The 26,845-nt window shown below is 44.9% G+C and overlaps 1 protein-coding gene across 4 annotated transcripts in view; it reads right to left on the bottom strand.

The window, feature by feature from the left end:
• Nucleotides 1-6,325: 6,325 nt before the first annotated feature.
• The window catches only part of AFF2 (ALF transcription elongation factor 2), a 486,511-nt gene continuing 465,991 nt past the window's right edge, over nt 6,326-26,845 (bottom strand). For all 4 annotated transcript variants that reach the window (XM_082445730.1, XM_082445732.1, XM_082445731.1 and 1 more), the window contains 6 exons: nt 25,001-25,137; nt 21,014-21,085; nt 19,804-19,897; nt 16,972-17,024; nt 10,684-10,874; nt 6,326-6,573 (listed from right to left, as the gene is read on the bottom strand). In XM_082445730.1, coding sequence (XP_082301856.1) covers nt 6,452-6,573; nt 10,684-10,874; nt 16,972-17,024; nt 19,804-19,897; nt 21,014-21,085; nt 25,001-25,137 — 669 coding nt within the window. In that variant the 3' untranslated portion in view covers nt 6,326-6,451. The remainder of the gene's footprint in view (nt 6,574-10,683; nt 10,875-16,971; nt 17,025-19,803; nt 19,898-21,013; nt 21,086-25,000; nt 25,138-26,845) is intronic.

Raw genomic sequence — 26,845 nt, 5'->3', positions numbered from 1 at the left:
CATTGCCTTGGGGGACACCAAGTCCCCATGTGACTGTGATGGCAATTAAACCAGACCCAGATGGGACCATACCCAGTCAGGATGAATGTTGCAGGAAAACCACGAGGGGCTGGAAGACCACCCCCCCCGCCCCTGGCACCAACCATGTTACTGTGCTGGTCAGAGAGAGAACCTTGGAGGCAAAAGAGAGTGAGGCTGGAAGGAAAGAGTAAAGGACACGGGTGTCCTTCAGGGCTAACACTTGACTGTGGACACAGGCTCGGACAGAATGTGGAAATGTTTAAAGAAAAATAGGATTTTAGGGAAAGTTCTTCAACCTTTCCAGATACAAACCTCGTATTAACTGTAGAAGATGCACGGGACCAGGAGAACGGGTCCTTTGAGACTTTCTGTTCTACTCTCAGGGTGATTTATGATGAGGAGGTCTAATAAAGAAATTGTGTGTGTGTGTGTGTGTGTGTGTGTTTAACGGAAACCTCATTCTCTTAGAAAAATATACTGAACTTTATGCCTACTTGTTAGTGACCTTGGTTTTCTTTATATTGGGTAGAAAAGGGAATTGTTTTCCTTTGCATGATAATTTCTGAATATTAATCATGGAATTGATCCAGGAGACATTCTGGTTTGAATTCAGAACAAGGACAGTAAGTAGGTACTTTCAACTAAAAACACATGTTAAATAACTTCCATCCCTAATAGCGAAAGTGAAAACCTTCTGAACAACAACGGGGAGATGGGAGAATTACTGTTTCCATATTATGAGAAAACAACACACTGCATTTTGGATTGTGCTGTTCTCCATAGAGGCCCTAATGTTTCCTAACTAGATGAAGGCTGTCATTAGTAGGAAAATAGTAAATCAGTTATCCAAGTTACATTTACAAGTTTGAAGTACTACTTGGATGTTTTAATAATAAAAAACAATACTCACCTATCCTTATTTTTAACCAACCACAAGGGTTTTTTAAACACTTATCTCACTTCCATTTTACCTTGGAGATATGGAGATGACCCACTCACCCCCGCTGATGCATCTGTGCTTTGGGCTCAAGAGGGCTTCATCCCTTCCAGCTTAAAACCCACACCTCCAGGGCCTCATCATAAACTATCTACATTTCCCAGAGGATTGACTCATATTTGAAAATGATGTAATAGTTTGTCATTAAAGTGTGTGTGTGTGTGTGTGTGTGTGTGTGTGTGTGTCCACAGAACATAAATGTGAAATCTGAGCCCTCTTTGACTGGCTGCAATCAGTACTGTGTACTCCCAACTTTGCGTACATCTCTTCCCAACTCTGTGTTCAGTGACATCCTAGTAGCTGGAAATTAGCCATGGTGGGAGCAGTTACACCGTGGAGATTGGCAAATGCTACAAATCAAGTGCTTTCTGTTCTCAGAGAGCTTGTTAAACGTTTTAGCAATAGACCAGCGGTAGCATGCCGGGCAGATCAAAGGAGAAGCTAGCTCTGTATCTGGGCAACATGGCACCAGCTCAGTCTCTTTGGGGGTTTCCCCAAGGCTGCTTCCTGCCCAGGGGCTCCTCTTCCACTGATGTCACAAGTACCGCAGAACCACAGAAGGGCATGTGCTTCTGGGCTGCATTTGGCTAGCCTTCCGCGCCCTGCTGGGCTCTAGGCTCTGAGAAGTTTCCCCTATTTGGTAGCTACGAGAGCGATGCAGGCCAGAACCAAACAGGTAAAGTGCCTGCAATTCCGATTAAGGTCCTGATCTGGCGGCTGGCTTCGTGCTGCAGAGGCTGGAGAATAATGATTCCCTCGGTAGGCACAGGCTAGCCACAGCTGCAAGCATCCACGGGGGCATTCTTTCTTCAGGAGGGTTCCCAGCTGGTCTGCATGTGGCAGCTCACCAGCAAGTGCTGGCGGGCCCTGGGGGTGCTCCCCGCAGCATCCTGCCAGGGGCCTGGCAGCAGGCTTCCTGGGTCTCCCCCTGCCCTCCGCAGAGTCTGGTATGAATCAAAGAGCCAACAAAACTGAGGTCACTGGCAAAAGAGTTTGAAATTTTGAATGATTTTTATTAAACACCATTAGTCTACACTGCACAGTTAATGAAACAGCAAAGCTCCAATCTCTTAGAAGAACGATGATTGATCATGGATCGGAACAGCAGATCCGTGTCCCCTAAACCCATTGTGAGCCTGATGAAGGAGTTATTACCATCTCAGGTCAGAAGCAGAAAGGGGCGAGAACTGCAGCCTGGCCTGGAAGGGCTTCCCTACCCGCTACCCCCGTCCCCACCCGCCTCGGCCCTCCCCACAATGCAATTTGCTTTGAGCTGATGGATTACAGAGGGAAACGTGATGCTCTTGGGAAAGGGGGGCTTCTAGACTTGTGAGGAGGAGAACGGAAAGGGAATTCATACTTTTTCTTTCCCCGAAAATATCAGATGGTAGGATTAATGTCTGAGATCAGCCTATCCGATTAGCCTCCTGCCAGGGTCAATGCTCATCAATACACAGATGCCAGTTCTGTCGCTGGAGTTTGCAAACACTGAAGAGCAAATGAATCAGAGTTCCATTATGAGAATAAGGCTGTGCAAGTGGGCATGAGAACAATGACAACGACAACGACAACGACAACCAAGAAGAATTTAGTCCGCCAGTCGCATAATAGAGCAAGCGACAACAGGCGCCATATTTGTTCCCCACAGAACTGAATTTGGGGGCACGGAATTGACCCATCCATTCAATGTTGTGTAGCTCTAGTGTCTCGCCACACATTTTCTCCATGGGGAGAGTGATGCCTCTCTAAGCAAGCAGTTCATTGCCTTACTGAGTAGTCCTACCCAGTGGTCCAGTTTGCTGTCTCCCACCTGCCACTCACGCAGGTGAAATTTTATCATGTCTGTTGAGAAGTACGTGAGGGCTCCTCCCTCACAGCTAAATCAATTCTGCCTTCAGAAATGCTTTCCAACTTCATTTTCCAACTTCAACCTCCGGGATGCGAATTTGAATAAAACACAATCCAAATTAGATAGCTTTGGGAAAGATACCGAGAGGACAAGTATCTTCCCACTGAAGACCCAATCCAATGCATCTAGCAAGGTGATGTCCAAAGGAAAACCCACCATTTGGAAACTCAACAAAACACATTTTAGCCAACGGTTTTGAATCAAGCAACTTGGTTATTGATTGGAGATTTGAATCGTTTGATGTCATTACGTGGAAAAAAGGCATCCCAATCTCAAGTCTTTGAAAAGTTAGCAGCAGCTAATCTGCTTTTCCAATTCTGTCATCCAAATAGAAAACTACTAGTATTTTCCCAATGACATTATTAAGTCATTAACAGTCTACAGGCTGGCTAACAACATGCTCACGGCTAAATTCTACCCCGAGGACCACACTAGTATACTCTTTTCAAATTAATCCTACCTACCAAACTCAGACAGTAATATGACAAAACCACTAAAAAACCCAAGGTTAATTAAAATACAAAGCCAAGCCAACATCATAACACAAACTTGTCAAACTCTCTGTGGTTGGAGCTTGGGTGACAAGTGAAGGCATAGTGGTGGCCCTACGGGGCTCCCGTTTGCAGGGCTGAGATCCTTCTGTGTACTTGCTCGCTCAGGTGGAGCTGCCCGTTTCTCTGCCCATTACCCTAACTCCATGTGCTTACTGTGAGATGCGTCTCACCAAGCCTCCATCAAAGTCTCGAGGCAGGATCTCTCACCGCCATCCACGTGTCTTGTATCCCTCCCACAAACTGGTACACCGAAGAGATTTACTTGACAAAATCCCTCAATCCCTCAAATAGCTGCACACCTACGACACACATCACCATTTACAATGTGATGAACAGAGTGCCTAGAAAACAGCAACAATCCTTAATCAGGAAACCGAAAGACGTCTCACCTCCAGGGAGAGGAAGGCAATTCATCCTCCATGTTTAATTGGTTTCTAAGCTGCTTTACAAATGGGTCTGCTAAATAATCAGGTGGTGATCCTGAGCTCGCCTGTCAGATTTGATCACTGTGCTGCTGAGTTGGCACACACTTTACATTTAGCCACCAGAGGTGACACATCAGGCAGCAAGCAGGAAGCTCTGCTGCTTCCGTGCTGTGTGTCATGTAGATATGACGACTCACTGAAACTAGAGCTACGAGTCTTTCATTCATGAGGCAATATGCTAGTTTCCCCGGGAAACTGCCCCTAGCATTCTAATGTCTACTTTCCGGAGGTTGAATTTCAAGAAGAATCTACTCCTAAATCCATGATGGTCTAGGATCGTGGTCTAGGTTGAACTTGCAAGGCAAGCCAGTGGGCTTCATCATACAGTCATAGTCAGGCACTCTATCCGATAAGCCGTGGAAAACAAACAGAGACCTTGAGTCACTGCAGAGCCATCAGCTTCATTTGTATAGGTGACACCCACCTTGGGTGTTCGGAGTGGTTCATAGGATCATTTTCCTCATTTAAGAGGCTCAGAAAAGATTCTCTCGGGTTTCATTGGTCTGTGTGTGTCTGCGTGTGTGAGGGTTGATGCTGCGACTGCCAATGTCCAGCTCAACCGCACTGGGAGCATGGAAAGTGCTGGTTCAGCTGCTGGGATGCTCCCAGCTGTCAACTTTTCACAACGTGGCCTCAGCCATTGGAGGACAACTTCCACAGCCCTTATGATACAACAAAGGGCCTTCAACTCAAAGATGACCAGAGCGGAGCTCAAGTCTGGCTCTTTTGCAACTGGGGATACAGCTAACCTTGACAATGAGAGTGTGGAGTGATCCCTTGCCGTTCTTATCACAGACTTGCGTGACTTGCTTTCAAAATCATACAAGTTTGCATCTTTCATGTGTGTGTATATCTATTATTTATCTGGTCATAACTCAGTGAAGAGAATCCAATAACTCAGCAGATGAAGGGCTATGTGGAATTAGATACCGGCAGGTAATTACAAGGAACTAACGTATGGATAGTTTTTACTACGTGTGGGGAATTCTTCTAGTGAGCTGGAACACCAAAGATGATATTTACATTGTGATGTTTAGGGACATAAAATGAACGCAGAGGATCATAAAGGGGTGGGGATAGTCGCAACTGATGCAGAAATATCTCCAAATCAAGGGAACTGTTCCCAATGCTCAGGGCTCTTTCAAAACCACCCTAGGGTGAAGCATTACCCCGAGACTCATTTTTTTGTTAAAAGATTAGCTACTACTTAGAGAGTTTGAAGTTTTCTTCGGGATTTTCATGGAAATGATTCAAGCTAATATAGACTTGAATAAAATCAGTGATTGTATTTCCGTCAAAAGCTAATGAGCCCCCCCCCAAAAAAAAGAGAAAGAAAAGAAAAAGGAAAAGAAAGGTAGAAGAAAACAGAAAGAAGTGAAAAAGAAACCCTGTAAAATAGAAAATGGGGATAATAGTTGGGGAAGTCCAGATTTTAAAGCCACTAGGAAGCAAACTGTATATGATTACTTCTAGGTAGTGATAACTTGACTTTTGTTTCCAGAGATTTGAGCAAAACACAATAAAAAAAAGTCCTGCCAGCTGTGGACCCCGCCGACCAACTGCAAAAGAGGCAGAGGTGTGCATTCCCTGGATGGTTTCCAGACCCCTCCCGTCTCTCATCTCTAAAACTGGAGTGTAGCGTTTTGGCTACTAGGGCGTGCGCTGACTGAACTGCCCTCCAAAGGAGAGCTTTACACAAAGAGAATGCCGGGTGAGGATTTACGCTTCAAATCATGGAATTCAAAAATATTTATGCCAGCTGATGCCTTAAAGTTGTCGACATCAATGTTGCCACTCCTTCTCATCCTTGAAGTTTTTCAAATAGGGAATCAGGAAAGGGGTACTAACTAAAAAGTCCTCTGGCTGCATTTCAGAGTGGCATTGCCGTGCTCATTTATCTTCTTCATTTTGACTCTCTGATGTTGCTACAACATCTAACCAGTGGGTTTCGACAATGAAAATTCTCATCTGAAAACCGAGTCTGTGGGAACCACAAAAGTTTAACAAAGGATTCTGAAATATGTTCTTGTCTGGACAGAAGAGCGCAGTTTGGGGAATGGCTATTGCTGAAAATTTGAATCTTTGCAGGTCCTCTGTGTCTGTGTTCATATATAGACACACACACACACATATATATATATATACACATATATATATGTCTATATATGACATTCCATTTCACTTCTCAGGAACCTGTTCTCACAATTGCTTTCCATTCTTTGTTGTGGGTAGTGTGGACTTAAAACAATACTGTAGGGACTGTGTCATTCCATCAAGCACAAAAGGATGGTGGGATCTGTGAAATGCATATAAAATACTGAAAAATGACTAAGTGATAAAAGATACACTGCTCAAGGTGTAGTGTCCACTTACAATGACTTCTGTTTTTCACAGATATCAAAAGAAGCATAAAAACAAACATAATCAAAGAGAACTTTCCCCAGTGAGTGGAGTTCCACTAGTGCTGGAGGTGGGGGCGCGCCCACTACAACAAATGGGCGTCGATGCGCAGCCAGCACAGTCCCTGGCGAACGTAGCGGACGAGATTGGTCATGCTGCTGTGCTGGGTCAGGGGCCCCATCAACGTGTCCAGATCGCCAAAGAATTCTGAAAATCAGAGCAGACCTCAGTCAGGCCTTTGAACGATAGCAGGACCACAACCATGCGGGCGTTGGACAAGTTATCCGTTGTTCATTCATTCATTCATTCGACACAAATGTCCAGAGGACCTACTAGGTGACCCAAACTCCATATGGATATCAAGCTCTATTATTTTAATCTTTTGTTAGCGCCCCACACTCCACAGCATAAATCAAGTCTGTGTTACTGTGGTTAAGGAAACACAAATTCATTCAAATCTGTTAATTCATAGTAAGTTTTCTCAGACGACAGATTCTGAAAGTACATTACAATCCTGTGGAGGTTTGTGAGACACACACACACACACACACACATATCATAATATGCATATATTACCTATAAAATATATTTGTCTATATATTTATATGTTTCTAGAAACATATATTTATATATTGAAAACATACACATAAAATTACGTATCTAAAATAAAATGTATCTAAATATATTTTATATAAAATATGGAATTTGTATTTTTATATATGATAAATTTATAGTTAGAAAGGGGTCTTTATACACAAAATGGTAGGGAGCCATGGTCTATATGATACCAAGCTGTTTTTCATTCTATATGTTATGGAATTGAAAATATTCTCTTCCCCTTTTGTCTAAATGAACTGAGTATCGATGTTTCTTGGCTTGACGTAGATACAGCTGGTGAGCCTAGACAGCCATTAGCGCCATCGGCCTCTAAGGCCAGATAAATGTCTAGGAGGCATCTGATTTGGTAAGTCTTATTCCTTTAGGGAAGGAAAATGACCTGTAAGGATCTGTCGCGTAGCACTTCCCCCTGCCCCCCGGCACACGGATGGTAAGACTGCCTGGCCGATTCCCCTCCAGCTGACTCGGGGAAGGAACGGCACTGAGGCCCTACTACTAAGCAGTGGGACCCGAGTCTTAGACTGTCTGCTTTGGGGCAGGGTGGGAGGTATGTGGGAAAAACTCTATGATGTCTAGAAACCAGCTAGGCTTCCCCTTTGCACGTCCGTCTGGCACTGCGTTGACCTCGGTGAGGAGGTAGCTCTTGGGCGTCCTCTTCCCTCAGCCACGAGGAAATCACTCTTGTGCTGGCTGGGGCTGAGGAATCTCGCTGTGGGGAGGGAGGAGGCGCTGGAGACAACCTTCAAGGGGTTGGGATGCTCTCCTGCCTTCTTGGAAAGCAATTTCCATGCATGGCTTATGTGTGCTTGATTGCCCAGCAGATGGTATTTCACTAAACAATGCATTGATTCTTCACGTTATGTATAACATATGGGCTCCTTCTCCACATATCAGCTTCATTTGATTATGTGATACTTTTTAACCTGTACTATGCAATAAAAGTAATTTCTGCTGATAAAGGAGTAAATTACTTTCGGCATTGAAAATACTTTCTTCCATAACACAATATTAAGGGAGATGTTAAAGGACCCAGTTGTTGTCGAGTGAATGTGAGCGGGATGTCCCCTGGATATTCTGCACAAAGTCTGCAGGTGGCATTCTTAACTGGGTACCCAGGTCACCATTTTAATAAGTGCTTCAAGTCAGCAGCTGGGAAGGTAAGGAACCGGGCTTCTAGAACAAAGGCCAGAGGGCAGAATCAGCCCTATTGGCCCATTTGAGCACCAGAATCTTCTGCAATGAGCCATCTGCAGCTGTACAGGTGGGCAGACATGGGGCAGGGGTGGAGACCTTCCACTGGGACAGCCAACCTCTGCCATCTCCATTGCATGATTGGGTGGAAAAAGGTGCAAGTGCATGGTGGTCTCCAGTGGGAGGCAGAGTACCAATCAAAAGGGAAGAGCCTCAGTTTCCCCATGTCTATGTAGACAAGACAGATGTGGGAAGAATCCCCCACTTTAAGCAGTTCAGAAATGACAAAGTGTGTGAAACTCAGGGTCGCAAACAGAAGATTCCAAACTAGGTCCTCTCCCCGGCCCCTGGTACAGCCCTAGGACCACACCAGCGGGATGCAGCATCTTTCTGCTGGTAGAGTGACAGAGTCATTTTGATTCAATATTAGTCAGGGAATTGAACAACTCCTTGACACACTGTGCTAAGGCCAAGATGCACACCATCTCAGTCAAACATCAGCCCAGCCGCTACATTGCTCCTGGAAAGTTCTGTGGTTAATTTAGAAGCAATTACTTTAACAGATTTTGAAAATGGATGCAATTATGAAGGAAATCCATAAATATTGAACAGTTCTGCAGTTACCAATACAAAATAAGACAGAGAAGAGTGGAGGCCGACAAGCCAGGCAAGACTTAAGATGCTTACGCCTTCATGAGCAACTCTAGAACCCTTGGATTGGCCTGGTTGTCTGGGTTAGTTGTCTTTGGATTTCCAGAAGCCTAGGGAAGTGGACAAGTTACGAACTGCCCATTACTCAGATAACTGAGGACAGGAGCTCACTGAAGGTTTCCAAGGACCCGTTGTTAATCTTGCCCTCTAGATGGGCAGTGCATCCTATAGGATAAAAGTTCACACTCTGAAACCAGACATTTCTCAATTCAATTTCTGCTTCCAATATGATAAGCTGTGATATCATGGGTGAATTTCTGCATCTCACTGAGCCTCAGTTTCTACAGCTAGGAAATGGGGCTAAATGACACAACAAATGATAAAACAAATAGTACAGCGCCTGGCGTATAGAAATTACTGCATGAACACACAGAACCAACACATGCAAATAGCCCTAGGAGTCAGTAAAAGTTTAGAGCTGGGTCAAGGGGTCGGAGTCCCAAATTATGGAATATGCTTTGATAGCCACAGAATCTTTCAATTATATAGATATATCATCATATGGAGTAAGGAAAGAGAAAGAAATATTTGTAGGATTTCTACCTTGCACCTGATATTTTATGCTAGGTGAGTTACACATCTTACTTTATTCCACCCGTGTCTACCATGCTTCTGGGTAGTTTCATCATCATCCTGGAAGCTAGGGAGTAGCTCACAGATTTCAGTAACTTGCCTGAGGTCACCCAGCCAGTGCCTGACAGGATTCAAGCTTAAATGATTAGGCTTCAAAACCTGCACCCTTCCTAGTTCTGTGGGACAGTTTCCCCGCCCGCTTAGCGATGCCGCAATAGAGATGCAGCCAGGAGGAGGGGCCGGTAGGTAACCCACGAGAACGTCCCTCTGCATCTAGGTAGCCTGCAGCCCCAGCCTGATTCCAAGAAAGTCCTGTCACTGTCTGGGACCCAAGCCCACTCCATGCAACTTGTACCATATCATGTCCCAGCAGGAGCCACTGGCCCACGCGAGATGCTAATTCTTGCCTGTACCTAGTCAGATGTTTCTACTGCTCTAAACCACAGGTCACCTCTTTGCAGTCTGATTCGGAAAGACCCACATCTGTCCTCACTTAGACTAGAGTGGGTCTGTCGCTGACTGCTGGGCCAGAATCACCGAAGTCAACTGAACGGCCAGGGCAAAAGTATGGTTGCTTTGGACTTCCCATCTTCATGAGGATAGGAGGCTTTGGGGTGAACCTGTGTGACAGCTAGGGGCACAGATGGCAGCGTGAGGGGCTGAGGACCACTGACTCACCCTGAAGCAGGGTCCTCCTCACATCTGTTCTGTAGCCAACCTCATGTGTTCCCATGAACAGGGCCCTGATCCTTCAGCCCAGGTGTCAGTGGGTGAAAAACACTAGCTGATTGCAAGCCACGTTGTCATGTACTCACTGGAGCTGACGATTATAACGAAGGTAAAAGGCCTTGGTTCAACCTCACCTCCCCCATCCCCCAAAAAAAGCCAAGTGTCTTAATCCCAATTAATCTGCAAATCATTCTTTTCTCCTTTGCTCTGTTTCTCTGTATTGATCCTTACCATTGAGTGAAAATGTGAAACAGACATTTGCCAACACATCATAGCTCAAATTACTTTAAACTTTAAAAGAGAACTCAATCCTAGGCCTTTTTCACTCTCTCAGCAAAAACTGGTCACCACGTCAACCCTGAGCTAACCTCCTCTTCCCTCATGTAGCCCTGGAAATCAGACAGAAAGAGAAGGCCACTATGGAGAACTCAAGCCACTGAAAGCAAGTTGACTCCACAATGGCCCGTGAGCAATGGGTCGAGCAGACCAGCATACCTTTGTTCTCTCTTGTCAGTTTGTCGGCCATGTCCCAGTGTTCGTAGCCCCGTAACACGTTGCTAGTGATGTTGACGTGGCTGGCGGCCATGTGGTGAATGCGCTGGGGGATGGTGACCGGGCCGTTGTTACAGTTCCCCATTGCGTTGATGGGAGACACGTTGTTGAGAGACACTGGGGACGGAGTGTTTCTGGGGGATGGGAAGAGACAGGCTTTGTTAGGCTGCTCGGGAAGAGTGACAGCGGCGTTCTAGGCCTCCCTCATCACACTGGGACCTCATGAGGACGTGGTTTGCCACAGTGAGTTTTAGCATGGTGAACATATATGAAGCTTGCTCTTGCATCCCACCGACTCCTCTCAGAGGACATCCTATGGCTTTTGCCAGCACAGTAGCTTTCTCCAGAGGCCCCAGCGTAGAGAAAACTTATTATCACCCTGTTCCTGCCTCATCAGACCAACCCACACAGGGCCACAGTGCCAGGCTGTAGAATGAGCCATCCTTCTCCTTTTCTAACATTAAACACTGAAGTCTGACTGCCTTTGGCAAACATTGATGACTCCATGCACATCGCTACTTTGTTTTAAAATACCACAGAGAGAGCTGGGTGAATCTTTCTCTGGCATTAATTCTACCCACAAATGTAGCTCTTACTTTGAATACATCTAACAAGTCTTCTGATGTTCCAGAGAAAGCATCAGCTCAGAGCTATGATGATTTCTCTACCTGCTGCCAGAATGGATATTGGCACTTAGAAAAGGCTTGATGTGCAATACTGGTCTCTTATCAAAGTGGTTTGTGGAAACCATGGTGACAGTTTGCTCCAAATACAGTCGCCACAATAAGCAAAGTGCAATCCTGAAAAGCCCCCCAAGGAGCAGTACTAAGGAAGCTGGAAAAAGTAAGATTATGAATATCTCTTCAGGATTCTTTAAGACGTGCTACAGGATGGCTGTTAATTGCTGACACTTCACCTGCACACTGGGTTATAAAGAGAAGTTTTGGGAGTTCCTACTTTGGGCAGGGCCAATGTTCGGAGGTAGATTTTTGTTTAATTCTTTAATATCAGCAAGAAGAAGTCGCCGGCTGGCTGCACATCGCATGGAGGGTCAGGGACAGTCCCAAAGGCTGGGTGGCTGCCTGAGCCCACGAGCAAGACCTATACACACCCCCAGCCTCCCTGTCCTCGTTCAGCCAGCCTTCGAACGACTGCCCAGGCAAATGCACCACTTTATTATGATTGAACATTTGGGCGAGTAAGAGAAATGGGGGAGAGCTGTGTCTGGGACCCCTCCTTCCTCCCAACACACTCTGCCCATCATCAGGAGCCTTCTCTCACTCCCCCTCCCCTTTACCAGCCACCTGCTGGCAACTACCTTTCCAGGGAGGCTGTATTCCTCAGAGCCAATCCCTGCTCCTAGAACAGATGCGCTCCCTGACAGACTGCATACACAGAGGATTTGGGGGAACGGCAGTCACCACGTACCAAAATGCCAAAGCGGGGCTGACTCGGTCTGGGAGCAACTCAACTGATGCAGTCGCATGAGACTCCCGCAGGCTGTGCCTACAGCCACGGGAGGGCATTGGTCCATTTCCGCAAACAGAGTATATCTTCTGGTACGTTCTGGTATGAGGGGGAAAGTGGATCCTCCGCGCAAGTGCTCTGCACTTGTGTGATGTAAGAGGGTGTGAAGGTTTTCCTGCTCTGTTTATAATTTCTGAGATGTTTGATACTTCTTGATGGAAAGATTTACTTTCAAGGTGGGGTGCGGTCAGGGGAATGGTTAAACTCAGGGACCTGGGCACAGAAGTGTTAGCAAAAAAGCAGTGAATGCTGGATTGTTTTGTCATGGCAGGTTGCAAATGCTATTTTCTAGTCTTTTTCCCCCCAGTGGTGGTCATTAACCCGTAAATGTCAATTTACGGCCAGAAAGGAAAACGTCCTCATTTGTAATCTCTAGAGAAGATTGCAAAGGTGTCAGTGTCACCAATGTTGAGAGGGGGACTGTGTGGTGCTGGGAAAGTTCTGGAATCCCAGGGACCGGGACTCTAGCCTGGGCCTGCCTTACGTACAATTACCGTGTGCTCCCGAGCCCCCTCCCCTCGCTGGACCTTCCCTGGACCGCCAGAAAAGGCTGGATTCAGTGATTTCTGATCATGTCCAGAAGTCATAAGGGGAAACAAATCGCCTCTGTTTATCTCCTACATCCTGAAAAGGCCTTTGCAGTTTATAACGTTGAAGAGCTCTTGAGGGGCTTTCTTTCCCTTCCACTCGGCGCTTTCTTTTAAATAATCAGCAGTGGAGGCGACGAGAGCGAGGGCATGCGTTCGGTTTTGGTCACGACTGACCTGACACGAGGCTCTGTGAGCTGACCTTGCGCGGAGCACGGCTGCATACCCTGCACACGGCATCAGATGCGTGAAATCCACAAATCAAAACCTGCCTAAGACACTGTGCCTCTGGCTACAAGAGGGCTGTTGCCGCGCTCATCTTGGTGTGCCTCCAACTCCAGCTTGGCTCTCCCCACAGCTTGGGCTTCGTCGTTCAGCTCTCCCTCTGTGGATCTGCTTCAGATCTGGTACTTTTCTTCACACGTCCGTGGCACGTGGCCATGAGCGTGTACACACCAGCACAGGCTTCCGACCACTCACAGCATGAGCACCCTGGGCCTCCACCATGCTCCCTTGCCACCCAACCACACTCACCCCCTGCTGTTCCCGGTACTCACTAGTCATGTCCCCATTGGAGGTGGTGGCGGTCCCTGCGCGTGGAATGCACTCCCCCCAGGGACCTGCATGGCTCGCTCTCCCATCATCCTTCCCTAATGTCCCTATTCAGGATCTTCCTGCCCCGTGCCAAGCAGCCCTTTCTATCCCCCCTCCTTGTTTCGACTTCCTCCATGACATTTATCATCTAGCATATGCACTCTTTTTGTACTGCCTTTCTCTTCCAAAAGAATGTGACCTTGAGGAGGGCAGGGATCCTTGTCTATTTCATCCAGCGTCATTCCCAGCATCTAGAACAGTGCCTGGTGCACATACTATGTACTTAATACCAGTTAGATAAATGAATTGATTACCTTCCAGCCATCCCTCTGCTATTACGTAGTATCCACTACATATGAGGTGCTCTGGGGAGGGAAGAAGAATAACGTACAGCAGCACATGGAGAGGGTATACGTTTGTAAAGTGCCTGGCAGAGTGTCTCATACACAGTAGGCATGCAATAAATATCTGGTGAATAAAAGAATGAACGGCCCCTTATTGAAATGAGCAAATAGTCTAATGAGGAGGAAAATCCATTAAATTCTGGCAATCTAGGCTAAGTGCCAAAAGTGAAGTATAGACCAAGAGCTGTGGGAGTTCTAGGGGCGACATCACTTAGGTTTTCCAACTCAAAAAGGTAACAATGACAACAAAACATGGCAGTGGCAGTAGCCACTATTTGTTAAAGTTGCTGTGCACCAAGCACAGTGCTCTGGGCTTCACCGATATTATCTCTAAGCCTCGTGACAACTCTGTGGCTGAGTTTCTGCCACCACTGTTTCACAGATGGCAAAAGGGCTCAGAGAAGTTCAGCTCCTTTTTGAGGGTCACACAGCAAATCGGTCGAAGGGCCAGGATTTGAAAGCAGGTCTGTTTTCCTCCAAAGTCCACTCTCCTTCCATTCCATCAAGTTACCTCAAAGTCCTACACTCCCTCTACTAAAGGATTCACCTGACTTGGGCGTCCATCTTGACCCTCACCCTTGAGTCCGCATTGGCTTGTTCCTACCACTCCCCTCAAGCTCATGCCATGGTCACACAGGCACAGCCCTCCCTAATCTTGGGGAGAAGTTTTGCTTGATGGGCATGTCCCCTCCAGTGACCACCAAACTCCTCACAATCTTTTTATTGGCCAATGTCCCAAACATGTGGAGATATCTCTTCTCTTCCAACCCTTTCAGTATGGTACCCACGGCCACCTGTCTACTGAAAGAGTTCTTCTAAAGGCCTCAGATGGGCTCATTCTTTCCTCCTTCCATAGCCTTCCCAGCCTTCTTTCTTTTTATTCTCTCTGGGTGACATCTGAGACTGCTGCCCCACCCTTTTAGACTCTCCATGACATGGTTTCCATGACTCTCTGTGGAGGTCAAAAAAGCTGGCGCACCACCTCTTTCTTTATGGCCTGTGAGCTATAAATGGTGTGAGAAGATGGACACTTGCAATCAATTGGATGAGCGAGAATGCCACCTTTGAACGCCAGGGACGCAAAATGTTATTTTTTTCAAAATTCCATTCCTCTCTTGAACAGACTTGTATTATAAAACTTGTACTTAACTGCTATTATATTCTGAATTTCATCAGTAAGATTTTTGTGGAAACTTGTTTTCTCTTATATTCTCTTTACATGACACCCTCGGTTTTGCCTCTGGGCCGGCAAAGCCCCAAATATGTACTATCTGGCCCTTTGCAGAAAAGGTTTGCCGACCCCTGCTCTATATCAAGCGGATTTTTCTTCTCCTTCTTCCAACTGCTTCTTCACGGTCAGGGTCAGAGAAGCTTGCTTCTGGAAGGCATCGTGAGAGGTCTGGTGCGGGGCCAGCTGTCATCATTCGCTGGGGGAAGCAGGCTATAGTGTTGCTGGCAGACAAAGAAGCCCTCCCTGACCACCCATGGAGGCCCACGCTCTCTTTTTCTTGGGTGTCTGCAGAACTTTGTTCATACCTGTCACCTCCCTCCACTGGACTGCGGGCTTCTCGAGCGCAGGGAGCCCTTGGAATTCCGCTGTGTCCCAGGTCTCTTGTAGGGAAATGTACCCAAAGTATTTGCTGAATGAATGGGCTGTAACCCCTGGGCAACCGTTTTGAGTTGCCTCATTCAAAAGCTCTCTGGACTACCAAAGGGAATGTGCTTTCTTCAGACAGAAGCTGCTTTAAAAATCATTTCGGGAGGCTTTTAATGTGACTTCACAAGCTTAGAATGTGTTTGAGTTCTTTCGTTGCAGAATTAAAAAAAATTTTTTTTCCAATGATTCTTTAATGGCTGCTTACCTGAATTTGCCCTTGCTTTACTCCGTGCTCAGAGAAAATAGCTTTCTCTGGGCCTTTCAATAGTTATTTTTATTTTCTGAGCTTCCAGAGAGAAGCGTTCTTTCACTTTTGTCCGTCAGTATAAGAGTGAGACCTAATTCAACAGTTTGAACGGTACTTCTTTCAATACAGTAATTGAGTTAACACGGAGTTTTTAATGGATCTGTTCCCTCACTCTGAATGTTTTTCTGATCTTAGAGTTCACAATCCCACTGCTTCGGGAGTGTGCTTTAAACTATAAAGTGGCAAAGGAGACTATTTCACTGCTCAAGAAAGTGTTTTGATCAGAGACATAAGAATTTTGAAATGATGAAAAATGGGGAAAAAAACCCAGCTCTCTGTGAAGGTAAACATCCACTGGTGGGAAGTGGGCTTGGGGTGGTGAGGGAGGTATTGGAATCACAGGCGAAATGGATGCTCAAGCAGTTAAGTGTGGGCATGTATAGCCAGTTCAGGGCTGACACAGAACTAGGATTCCAAATCGCCCTCTGAAAAGGAACCTGTCTTCAGATGAGCCTCCGATATCACTGGGTCCGGCCCTTTCATTGTAGAGAGAGGAAGGGGCTCTCTTAGTTTACCCTGGGAGCTAAGGGCAGCTTCTGGCCCACGTCAGCTGGTTTCCCAGCTCCTGCCCTACTGCTGGAGGGCTGAGCTGCCCCGAGCAGATAGGGCTCTAAGGACAGCCGCAGAGTGGGTGCGTTCACTGAGCCTCAGACCAGCAGTAGAGTAGCTGCTTTTACTTTTAGGTCAGGGTATTTTAGTATTAATATAAAAATCATCATGAAGGCTCAGATAATTGGCTGACGAAGTGCCTTCATATTTTCAGCACTATTATGCCTTTGGTCTTATTAAAGCACTTACCATATATCAATGAATATTTCATTGGTCTTTCATTACTGAGTGAATCATTGAAAAATCACTGCAGTGGAGGTAACTTTACCCTGCCTCCCCGAAATGGCATGGTGCTTGCCATCTCATTAACTGATATTTTTATGGCCGTCGTTTGGCTTAAAGATCAAATAGTGAAAGAAATTTGGAATCACATCATGTTAAACTTTTCTGTCCTGCTATTAGCTGAAACCTGACTAGAATTCTGCGTGCACCAAAATGACTGTAGATTCAGAACTGACCTTTCCACCTGGGGTTGTCAATACCAAATATCTGGGGTCTATTCAATCGCTGATTTTCATGAAAAAGTAATTTTCAGAAGATACTTACTTTCCATTGCCTACCCATGGAGATGGTATCTGAGCGACTTTTGAAGCATTTTGCTAAAAGAGAGAAAGAGAGAGGGAAATGAGGACATCTATCTTGTGTTTTATTAATTCAGAAACAGATGGAAGTGTGATTTCGAGTACATTAATATTGATTGCAGCATTTCGGGATGCCTCCTGTTTCCTTACCAGAGCTGGAATGTATGTGCACGTCAGCACACCACGATGCGCACTCGATGAAAATAGCTGGTTGGGATAATTAGTGGGCTCCAATCAGGACCATGAAAGTCACTTGATGAAAGATCTTATATACTAAAAGGCCCAGTGAAATCAGACTCAGTTCTCCAAGAAGTGGTTTAATTATCCTCATCTGAAATTTATTCTGCAAAACAAGCTCTTCAGAGTACAGACAAGCTTTTCACCTTTAGCTCCAGTTACAAACTTTTTCCCTGGGATGCAAGGTAGGATGTCATTTCTGAAATCCCAGGAACTCGCCAGGACCAAGCAGCATTTGTGTGTGTGTGTGTGAATCACCTTGATTTGCTATCATCACATGCATATCCTCATGGCTGATGGTTTTCCTTGTTTAGCGGTGCAACTGGCCCAGGGCTGCATTGCAGTGGAGCACTAAACAATCTCTTCCCTCTGATGGGCTGGTTTAAAGAATGGGCCTCCTCGAAAAGGGAACCCCCCCTACACTGTTGGTGGGAATGTAAATTGGTGCAGCCACTATGGAAGACAGTATGGAGGTTCCTCAAAAAACTAAATATAGAACTACCATATGATCCAGCCATCCAACTCCTGGGCGTATATTTGGAGAAAACCATACTTTGAAAAGATACATGCATCCCAATGTTCATCACAACACTATTTACAATATCGAAGATATGGAAGCAACCTGTGTCCATAAACAGATGAGCAGATAAAGAAGATGTGGTATATATGTACAATGGAATATTACTCAGCCATAAAAAAGAATGAAATCATGCCATTTGCAGCAACATGGATGGACCTAGAGATGATCATACTAAGTGAAGTCAGTCAGAAGGAGAAAGACAAATACCATAGGATGTCACTTATATGTGGAATCTAAAATATGACACAAATGAACTTATCTATGAAACAGAAACGGACTCACAGACATAGAGAACAGACTTGCGGTTGCCAAGGGGGAGGGGGTGTGGGGGAGGGATGGGTTGGGAGTTTGGGGTTAGCAGATGCAAACTAGTATATATAGAAGGGATAAACAACAAGGTCCTACTGTATAGCACAGGGAACTATAAACCACAACGGAAAAGAATATGAAAAAGAATGTATATATGTATATAACTGAATCGCTTTGCTGTACGGCAGAAATTAACACAACATTGTAAATCAACTATAATTCGATCAAATAAATTTAAAAAAAAAGAATGGGCCTCCTCTGTTTTAGTGGTGGTACACTTGTGGAGCACAGGAAAACCTGACACTCAGCACTGCCCCACGCGGACAGCGGTCCGCTCGTTACAATGGCTTCACCAGGCGGGAGCCTCCAGTTTTGAACCTCAAAGAAGCTCAACGCACTGCCAGAGGAGTGAGTTACTTAACGTCTGTTTGGTATCTTGCAATGCCCTGACAGCTACACGGGACAGGCCGCAGAGGACAGATGCTGGGCTGGGGCTCAAGGCGCGACCACAGGATCAGCATCAGCATCGCCTGGGAACTTGCTAGAAATGCCCATTCTTAGGACCTGCCCCAGACCTACAGCATCAAGACGCCTTTCCGGAGCCCAGGTTGACACTGTAGACATACGGTCGTGGGCAGCTGCTGCATTTGACCATGTTCACCTCCACAAGCACTGGCTTTATTATGGCCACACCACACGATAGCTGGGGAACCTGCTCCTTTCCCCGAGTTGGTGTCCTCGCACACCTGTGCACCCTCTCTCACCGGGTTCTGATGTTTGAGGTAAGGTCAGGATTTGATTCATTTCAAACAACTGCCTTGGTGCAACTGAGCCAAGTGGTCTGATGAACTTGGCAAAAAAATACTACTACTAAATAAATAAATAGAATTGTCCTTTTCCTTTCAAGACCTGCCCAACAGGAGTCTTGAGCCCCCTCAACTCTAAAACGTGACCAGTGTTATGGGGGTAGAAGCCACAGAAGCTCCACGGACCCTCAAGCCAGCGATACCCGGCACAGTGGCCAGGCCTAGCTCCAGGCTTGCAGTTTTCACTCGGGCTCATTCCCACATTTCGGCATTGCATCTCGTGGTTGAAATATCTTGTTTTGCTTGCAGATTAAAAACTTCTGCTCCCTAGACAATGCATTTGTTTATTTATTGTTTGTTTATTTTGGCAGCCAAAGCAATCAGTCGTCTTCAAGTGCAACCACTGTCCTCCAAGACTCCCCATGGTCAAAGGGGGTATGGCTGTCCCCGCAGAGCCCAGGGTGGCTGCAGTGACTTCTCTCACTGCCGAGAAGTTTCTAGGCTGGCATCTCATGTAACATGAGACCGGCCATACCCATGGCCACAGCTCCAGCCGCGTCCTCTGGCTGGTCCACCGTGCAGGGTGGGCAGAAGGCATCGCCCCCCTGACTGCAGCTGGGAAGCTGCCCGGGGCCATTTGTTCAGTCCAGAGAATCATCAGGGGATTGAACTATTGTACCTTCTCTCTCTGGAATCAAATCAAACCAAAGCTCTCTGCTGAGCCCCAAAGGAGAGGTGGGAGGAGCCAGGATGAGGAAGGTTAAGCCTTTGGCAGCAGCAACCTTGACATTTAATAACATGCCTGCCATGTCTCATTAGTGATTTAATCACCCAGGGCCTATAAATTATACCAAATAAGGATTACCTTAAAATATTCCATCAGTGATCTGGAGTACTTCATGGCGTGGTCCTTCTTCAGTTTGAACATCCGCAGGTAGAGAAGTGATAAGCATCGGTAGCTGTGGTGATGAGGAAAGGACCATGTTAATGCCGATGCGTAATCAAACCTATAAAACTAAAAACTGATTCCTATGTTGCAGTTACTCTCCTATGGTTATTGAGGAATATAAGTGAAAAAAGAAAAAAATTGTAAAAAGAAGGAGTAAGCATAGCACAGGGAACTGTACTCAACATCCTGTGATAAAGCATAATGGAAACGAACATGAAAAAGAATATATATAGATGTATAACTGAGTCACTGTGCTGCACAGCAGAAATTAACACAACATCGTAAATCAACTACACTTCAATAAAATTTTAAAAAAAGAAAAAAAGAGTTCACAAAAGATGGAAGAAGGAGGTCGAATGTCAAAGTCGGGGAGCTATTTTAAGAAGCTACACTGCTGGCTTCCCTGGTGGCGCAGTGGTTGGGAGTCTGCCTGTCAATGTGGGGGACACGGGTTCGAGCCCTGGTCTGGGAGGATCCCACATGCCACGGAGCAACTAGGCCTGTGAGCCACAATTACTGAGCCTGCGCGTCTGGAGCCTGTGCTCCGCAACAAGAGAGGCCGCGACAGTGAGAGGCCCGCGCACCGCGATGAAGAGTGGCCCCCGCTTGCCACAACTAGAGGAAGCCCTCGCACAGAAACGAAGACCCAATACAGCCATAAAAATAATTAAATAATAAAATAAATTAAAAAACAAAAAGAAGCTACACTGCTGACTTTGAGGATGGACGAAGGGGCCATGAGCCAAGGGGTGCAGGTGGCCTCTAGAAGCTGGAAAAGGCCAGGAAGTTGATTCTCCCCTAGAGCCTCTGGAAGGAATGCAGCCTTGCTGACACTCTGATTATAGGGTCGTGAAACACATTTCAGACTTTTGACCTTCGGAACTGTAAGATAATAAATATGTGTCGTTTTTTAAAAATAGAAGGGGTAAGCATTAAGATCCCATCTTGATAAGGGTATAAATTCGGAGAGTAAATGTTTAGTCAGCGACTGAAGAAATCCACCAGTTAGCCTTCCAGAGTTTAATGGAAGACAAGAATAATGATCTGGGGGTAAGCAGCTTAAGTTGACTTTTCAAATCCTTCTGCAACATTTCAGCTGTTTCCTGGTGGCCTCCAGAAGGCTTACCATAGTACGGCCAGCTTTTTCTCCCCATCCGAAGCCAGGGGGCTTGCAAAGTTCTTCAGCCTCATTGCATACCTTTGAAGAGAAAGGACAAGCTCAAGTGGAATCCGTCTGACCCTTCAGAAAGTCCCAAAATCATTGGTGTTCTCATCACCTAAATGCGCTAGCTCCACGTTTGCTCTGGGTGGGAGGACTGAGAAGGGCATGTGGGCAAAAGTGTGCTTTCCTGAAAACATACACAAAATGACGACCACAGGAGTGTCACAATGGCACTGCTGTGACGGATGGAAGCTAGCTCTGGAGAAGCCAGCTATATCCGGAGCCCACGTTCCAGAACAGTGCTGTGGAACTACTGTGGGTCTGGCGTGTGTATAAATGCTGGCAAAATACTGTTTCTAAGAACACTCTAGTTAAACAATATTATTGGCTTTCAATGAGACGTGGACACATATGTCAGTTTCAGTTGCGTTTTTGACAGATGAGGTAAATAATAACACAGCTATGTCTGACCTGAGTGTAGGGAGGCCTCCATCACACAGTTACAAAAGCTGTGTGTTTCTAATGGCTCAGGTGTGGGACATATTCCTCTAGGACGTGTTTTTTTTGTTTTTTGAGGGAGGTAAATTTCACAGCAGGTAGAGGTCTGAGCGCCCCTAATTTATGGTGCTTGTATATTTTGTCTTTCCATTCTCTTTAATTGTTACTGTTCCACACCGGGGAGATCAAAGGTTGAGTAGTTCCCATTTTTTTTCTTCGAGCTGAGCAGATTCCATTCTGGGCATTTAGACTCTTGAAAATCAATTCATTGCATAAAATCATAGTCTGAGCTTTAATGCAATTTCACAGGTACTCGTGGTGGAATAAGTAACAGGGTTCAGTGTTGCGGTGGGAAGTTGAAGATGTGCAGGCAGCCCCGACTAGCTCTCGATTACGAGAGGGCGATGGCGAGCCCGCACTTTCAGCAGCCTCCCCGGAACACCGGCACCCCCTATCGCTCTGCTCTCCCCAGTTAACCGCCCCAGTTCTGTCCAGTGAACATTTTCCAACAAAAGGACCCGCGCACTTGATGTGGGTCCCTCCTGTTGTTGCCATATTAAGCAAAAAGGCTTCTTATGATGTCATAAATCTGTCTTTGACAGCTGGATCACTGAAATGTCAAGTCATTGTGATGCCCCACTTGTTTTCACAAGTATATGTCTATTGCAGATTCCCAAGGCTCAGAGCAACCATAATTACTTGAATGAAAAAAATGGGGCGCTCTCTCTGCAGCCAGCACACCGTCAGGGAGAGAGTAATAAAAATCTCTTCAAAAAAAAAAAAAAATCTCTTCAACATAAAATGACGCTACTAAAAACCATGTTCCTCTTACAGTTACCCTCTAATTGCAGCCACTGTGGAAGTGCCTTGATAGTGGACTTCCAATGGCTTACATGGGCCAGAAGACTTAGTTGCTTTAGCCCATTTTATTCCCAACTGAAATTTCTCTCCAAAAAAAAAAATTATACACACACATATACTAGAAAATGTAAAGTTCTACATATATAGAGGACATACAAAGTAGCGCACGTAGAACTGGTAAAATCTGGGAGAAAAAAAGACCTGATGACATCTGAGTAAGGCAGATGGACTGGCGGGGGGAGAGGTACACAGGAACTTTCTGTATCATTTCTTATAACTGCATGTGAATATCCAATTATCTCAAAATAAAGTTTCAAAATACCGACTTAAAAGTGAATGGCTATGAATTCTCCATTGACTTTCACCAGGTTCCACTGAAAATATACTCCTATGGGGAGTAAACTATCGCATCATGTAAAAAAAACAACTGTGCTTAGACAAAAAGAAAAAAAAAATTTGTAAATAATAAAGGAAAAAGAAGTGTTTTCTAATGGAAATAAATATCACTCAGCGATTCACATGGCATTTTTACCAAAAATGAAATTTGATGTTTTGCTTTTCTATTTAGAGAGTATGTGTTTTCCTAAAAGGAAACAAGAAAAAATATATATAGAGAGAGTGAAAACACCCATAATTTCACCCCCAATTACAGATATGACCTTATTTCCCTTCCAGCTTGGTCCACGTGCAGAAACATGCTTTTTCTGGTCAGAAATGCAATGTGTCTATAATTCTGTGGCTTGCTTTTACTTTAACATCATATTATAAACATTTTCGTGCAGCTACATAGTCTCCATCATTGTTGCATTTCAGTGGCTGCAAATCATTCTGTTGAGTGTACTGCGATGTAATTAATTACCCTTCTACTGTTGATGATTTGGTTTGCTTCTAATTGGGTGCTATAATATAGGCCAAACTGAACACTGTACAGATAACTCGTTCTCCTCTTACAAGTCTCTTCTTCAGCATAGAAAATTCAAATTTCTGGAAGTTGAATTACTGGCTCAAAAGATATGAATGCTCACTTGTATAGGTTCTCCTACACAATACCAAATTGCCCTCAATTTACAACGATCAATTTCCATTCCCATCAACAGCATGGAGGAGGCCCAGTTCACCATTATTTTGCGTAAGTGCTAACACTAGGTATTAACATTTTTACACTTTCCTGTCAATTTAAAAAGTGCCTTGTTTTAATTTGCATTTGGGGATGAATAGAAGGCATGGCTTTTCTGCAGGCTTGTTCATTAAAGTTTCCCCTCCATTTTGAATCCTTATCGTTTCCGCCAGGATTTTCATCTTGTGCATCTTTGAAAACTGCAGGCAGCCTCTTACAGACACTGAGAAATCAATTTCCCCTTGAAAGCTACAAATGGCGGTGGTGGCTTTCACAGGGCATAGAGTCTGAGAGATACTTTATATACTTCTCAGAGCAGCGAAAAGCCAAAGATGGCTGCCTGGCCTGTCAAGGTAAGGCTGGAACTTTCCTCATAATCTCCCTACTTTGGTGGCTTTAATTAAATCTTCTGATGCTATGTAACCATAGTTTTTTCTTCTTCTTCTTCTTTATAATGGTTCCCATTCTTCTGATCTTTTCAAATGCTTTCCTGGGAAAATATGCATGCTAAATCTGTCCAATGTCTGTCTGAAGGTTTAGGTACAAGAGTCCTCAGATTTGTAACAGTTTATTGCTGATGCAAGAACACAATAAAAAGCAGGCCTGGCATTATCGATTAATCAAGCCAGAGGTGGCTGGGATACAAGGACCTATCAGGTGAAGAACTGCTCACTCAATCAAAAGCCATGATGTAGTCCATCCTGCAAATGAAGGTGCTTATCCACTATTCAGAGGTGGAGGAAATTCTTGTACAAATACCTGCAGATGAGTGGAAAGCACTAGAATGGATAGCATTTCTTCTCTTTCCCCTTCTTACAAGAATTTTTTGATTACCCACAAACTCCACTGCACCAAGAGCAACAGGCCAGAAAATTTCATTCAAAATGCAAATGAAACCAATAATCTGTGCCGTTAATACACCCTTCCCTATTATCGACCTCATCTCTCCCCTCCCCCTGCTACCACCTTGACTGTCCCTCAAATTCCAGATGCATGGAACGTCTACTCCACAGCTGCGGCCTCCAAAGCTGACTTTGTGTTGGAACAGTGCCCCTCCGTTTTTAATAACTGAGGCAGAAATTTTTAGAAAACATGGTTTATAACAGAAATCCCAATAGCACCGCTTTTTGTGAATTATAAAACTGCGCTTTGAAAAGACAAGTGTCCACGCCAAACAGTGAAATGATGATACTTTACTCGCATCCACTACCTTTCCATTTGAATTTTATGAATACTGCAAATTGTAACACTCACGTTATAACCTCTGAAGGGGATAACTGATACAAGCAGTGTCCATCAGTTATAAATTTTCCATGACACGAATAAAATGGCAAGAACGAATTATGATGAGTTCTAAGAAGAAGATGCCTTGGATGAATCATTATTACGTGGAAGTGATAGTTTTCAAACATAGCAAGCAGCTTCTAATTATGACTGGAAAGAGCTCAGGAAGAAGGCAGCAGAAAGGCACGAACCTGAGAAGCTCCACAGTCTCAGAGTACATGGTGTACGGAGACTTGGCTTCCAGAGGGTCGCGCTCCATCGCGTTGCCACATTCGGTGAAGGACAGGGCTGCGTCGGCATAATTCACGGCTTTGCCAAATTTCTCAAACTGAAACAGGAAGAAGACTTGTCAACATGACGGTTCCTCTTCTCTCCTTCATCTAAAGCAGTGGTGTTCAACCCGGGGCAACTTTGCACCCCTCCCCCAGGGAACATCTGGCAATGTCTGGAGACCTTTTTGGTTGTCACCACTAGGGATGAGGGGCATCTAGTGGACAGAGGCCGGAGATGTTGTTAAACATCCCTCAATGTGCAGGACAGCTCCCACAGTGGAGAACCGCCCAGCCCAACAGTGCCAAGGTTGACATATGGAGGGGGAGCAATTAGGAATTTGTCTAGACGAGGATGTAACTGATTTCAGGTTCTATCGCCATGACATGGAGGCTGGTTGAGAAGAGAAAACTGCAGCCAAGGTATCATGTCTTTGTGGTATTCCTGTTGTTGTTATCTTTTTGGTGGACCAGCATCCAAATCACTGCCTCGACTGGTTTCTCTTGACTACATTTACTAGACTGGTCATCATAATGTCCTCTAGACAGAGCTTGCAATGAAACCCTGCTTTTTACAAGCCTCCTGGACAACTAACCCATTTAGTCTTTGCTTGGAACTCTAGATGAGCACATCATCCCCACGCCCAGGAGAAGAGTAACAAATGGATGCTATCGCCATGAAAAATGGAAAGTTGCAGTGTGACTATTGACGATAATCACATCACTTTCACTGTAAATGATGGTCTGAAATAGTGTGTCAAAAAGCCCCCAAATATAGCACTACTAAATATTTTAGTTTAGTAAAATTTTATTGCAGAAGGTTTTAGCCCTGATAATGGTCACGATTAAACTGACTTAGACATACTGATTTCTTTTTTATGTGTAATGAATATTATATATGACACCTTTATAGTGAGCATTTTCTAACAGTATTTAACATTTTCAATTTTTGATAGCTGGATGGAAGAATTCCACTAATGCAGAATTTTATGTGAAAGAACCAATAGAATGCAGATTGAGCTATTTTAATTTTCTTGTATACCTTTTATCAAAATATTTTCTATGCAACTGTGAAGGTTTCAATTCTCAAAACGTCAGAGTAGCTGTCCCTAGCAAAGGATTATGTACATCTATAAAATGATGAGTTACAGGTCCTGCAGAATCTCTTGCTGTAAATGACTCTCTTTGCAATAAATGTTCTCCAGCTTTTATGTACTGCAGGAATTCTGTGGTTTCCTTTCTGTAAGCTGTTGTGGAAAAACAGCGGTTTCAGCCCAATTCAAAGCGATTTTATGAAAACCTCCATCTTCTCTTGACTTACAAGATAATTTCCTTAGGTCATCTGACTCTGATTGGCTCTCCCCTGTGGAAATTAAGCTTTACATCCTGATTTTTGAAACTGACTTTTCATTTGCAAGCCCATAGCTGGAAAGATCCTTAAAGATCACCTGGCCCAAATCTCTCTTTTTCCAAAAGGAATAACTGAAGTCCAGAGAGAAGACTACATGGGCCACAGGGCCAATTAGGGGCTTGAACTCCAAAGGAGTGCCTAGCTCTGGTGTAGACGTAAGCCAAGCAAAGACATCTTCCTCTAAATGAGTATTTCTCAACCTTTTCTTTTTTTCTTATCATTCCTCCCCACCCCCACACCCCCACCGAGGGAGATCTTTTAGATTTTTTTGTCACACACCCCATGGAAATTTTAATACTAAAGACATACCGATTATCTCCTTATGTACCGCGGCCCTTTGGAGGGCAGTGGATGGT

This window comes from Balaenoptera physalus, assembly GCF_965194825.1.
Source record: "Balaenoptera physalus genome assembly, chromosome: X".
Classification (NCBI taxonomy): Eukaryota; Metazoa; Chordata; class Mammalia; order Artiodactyla; family Balaenopteridae; genus Balaenoptera; species Balaenoptera physalus.
Note: the sequence above shows the minus strand (reverse complement) of the source record. Positions and strands in the feature narration are given on the sequence as shown.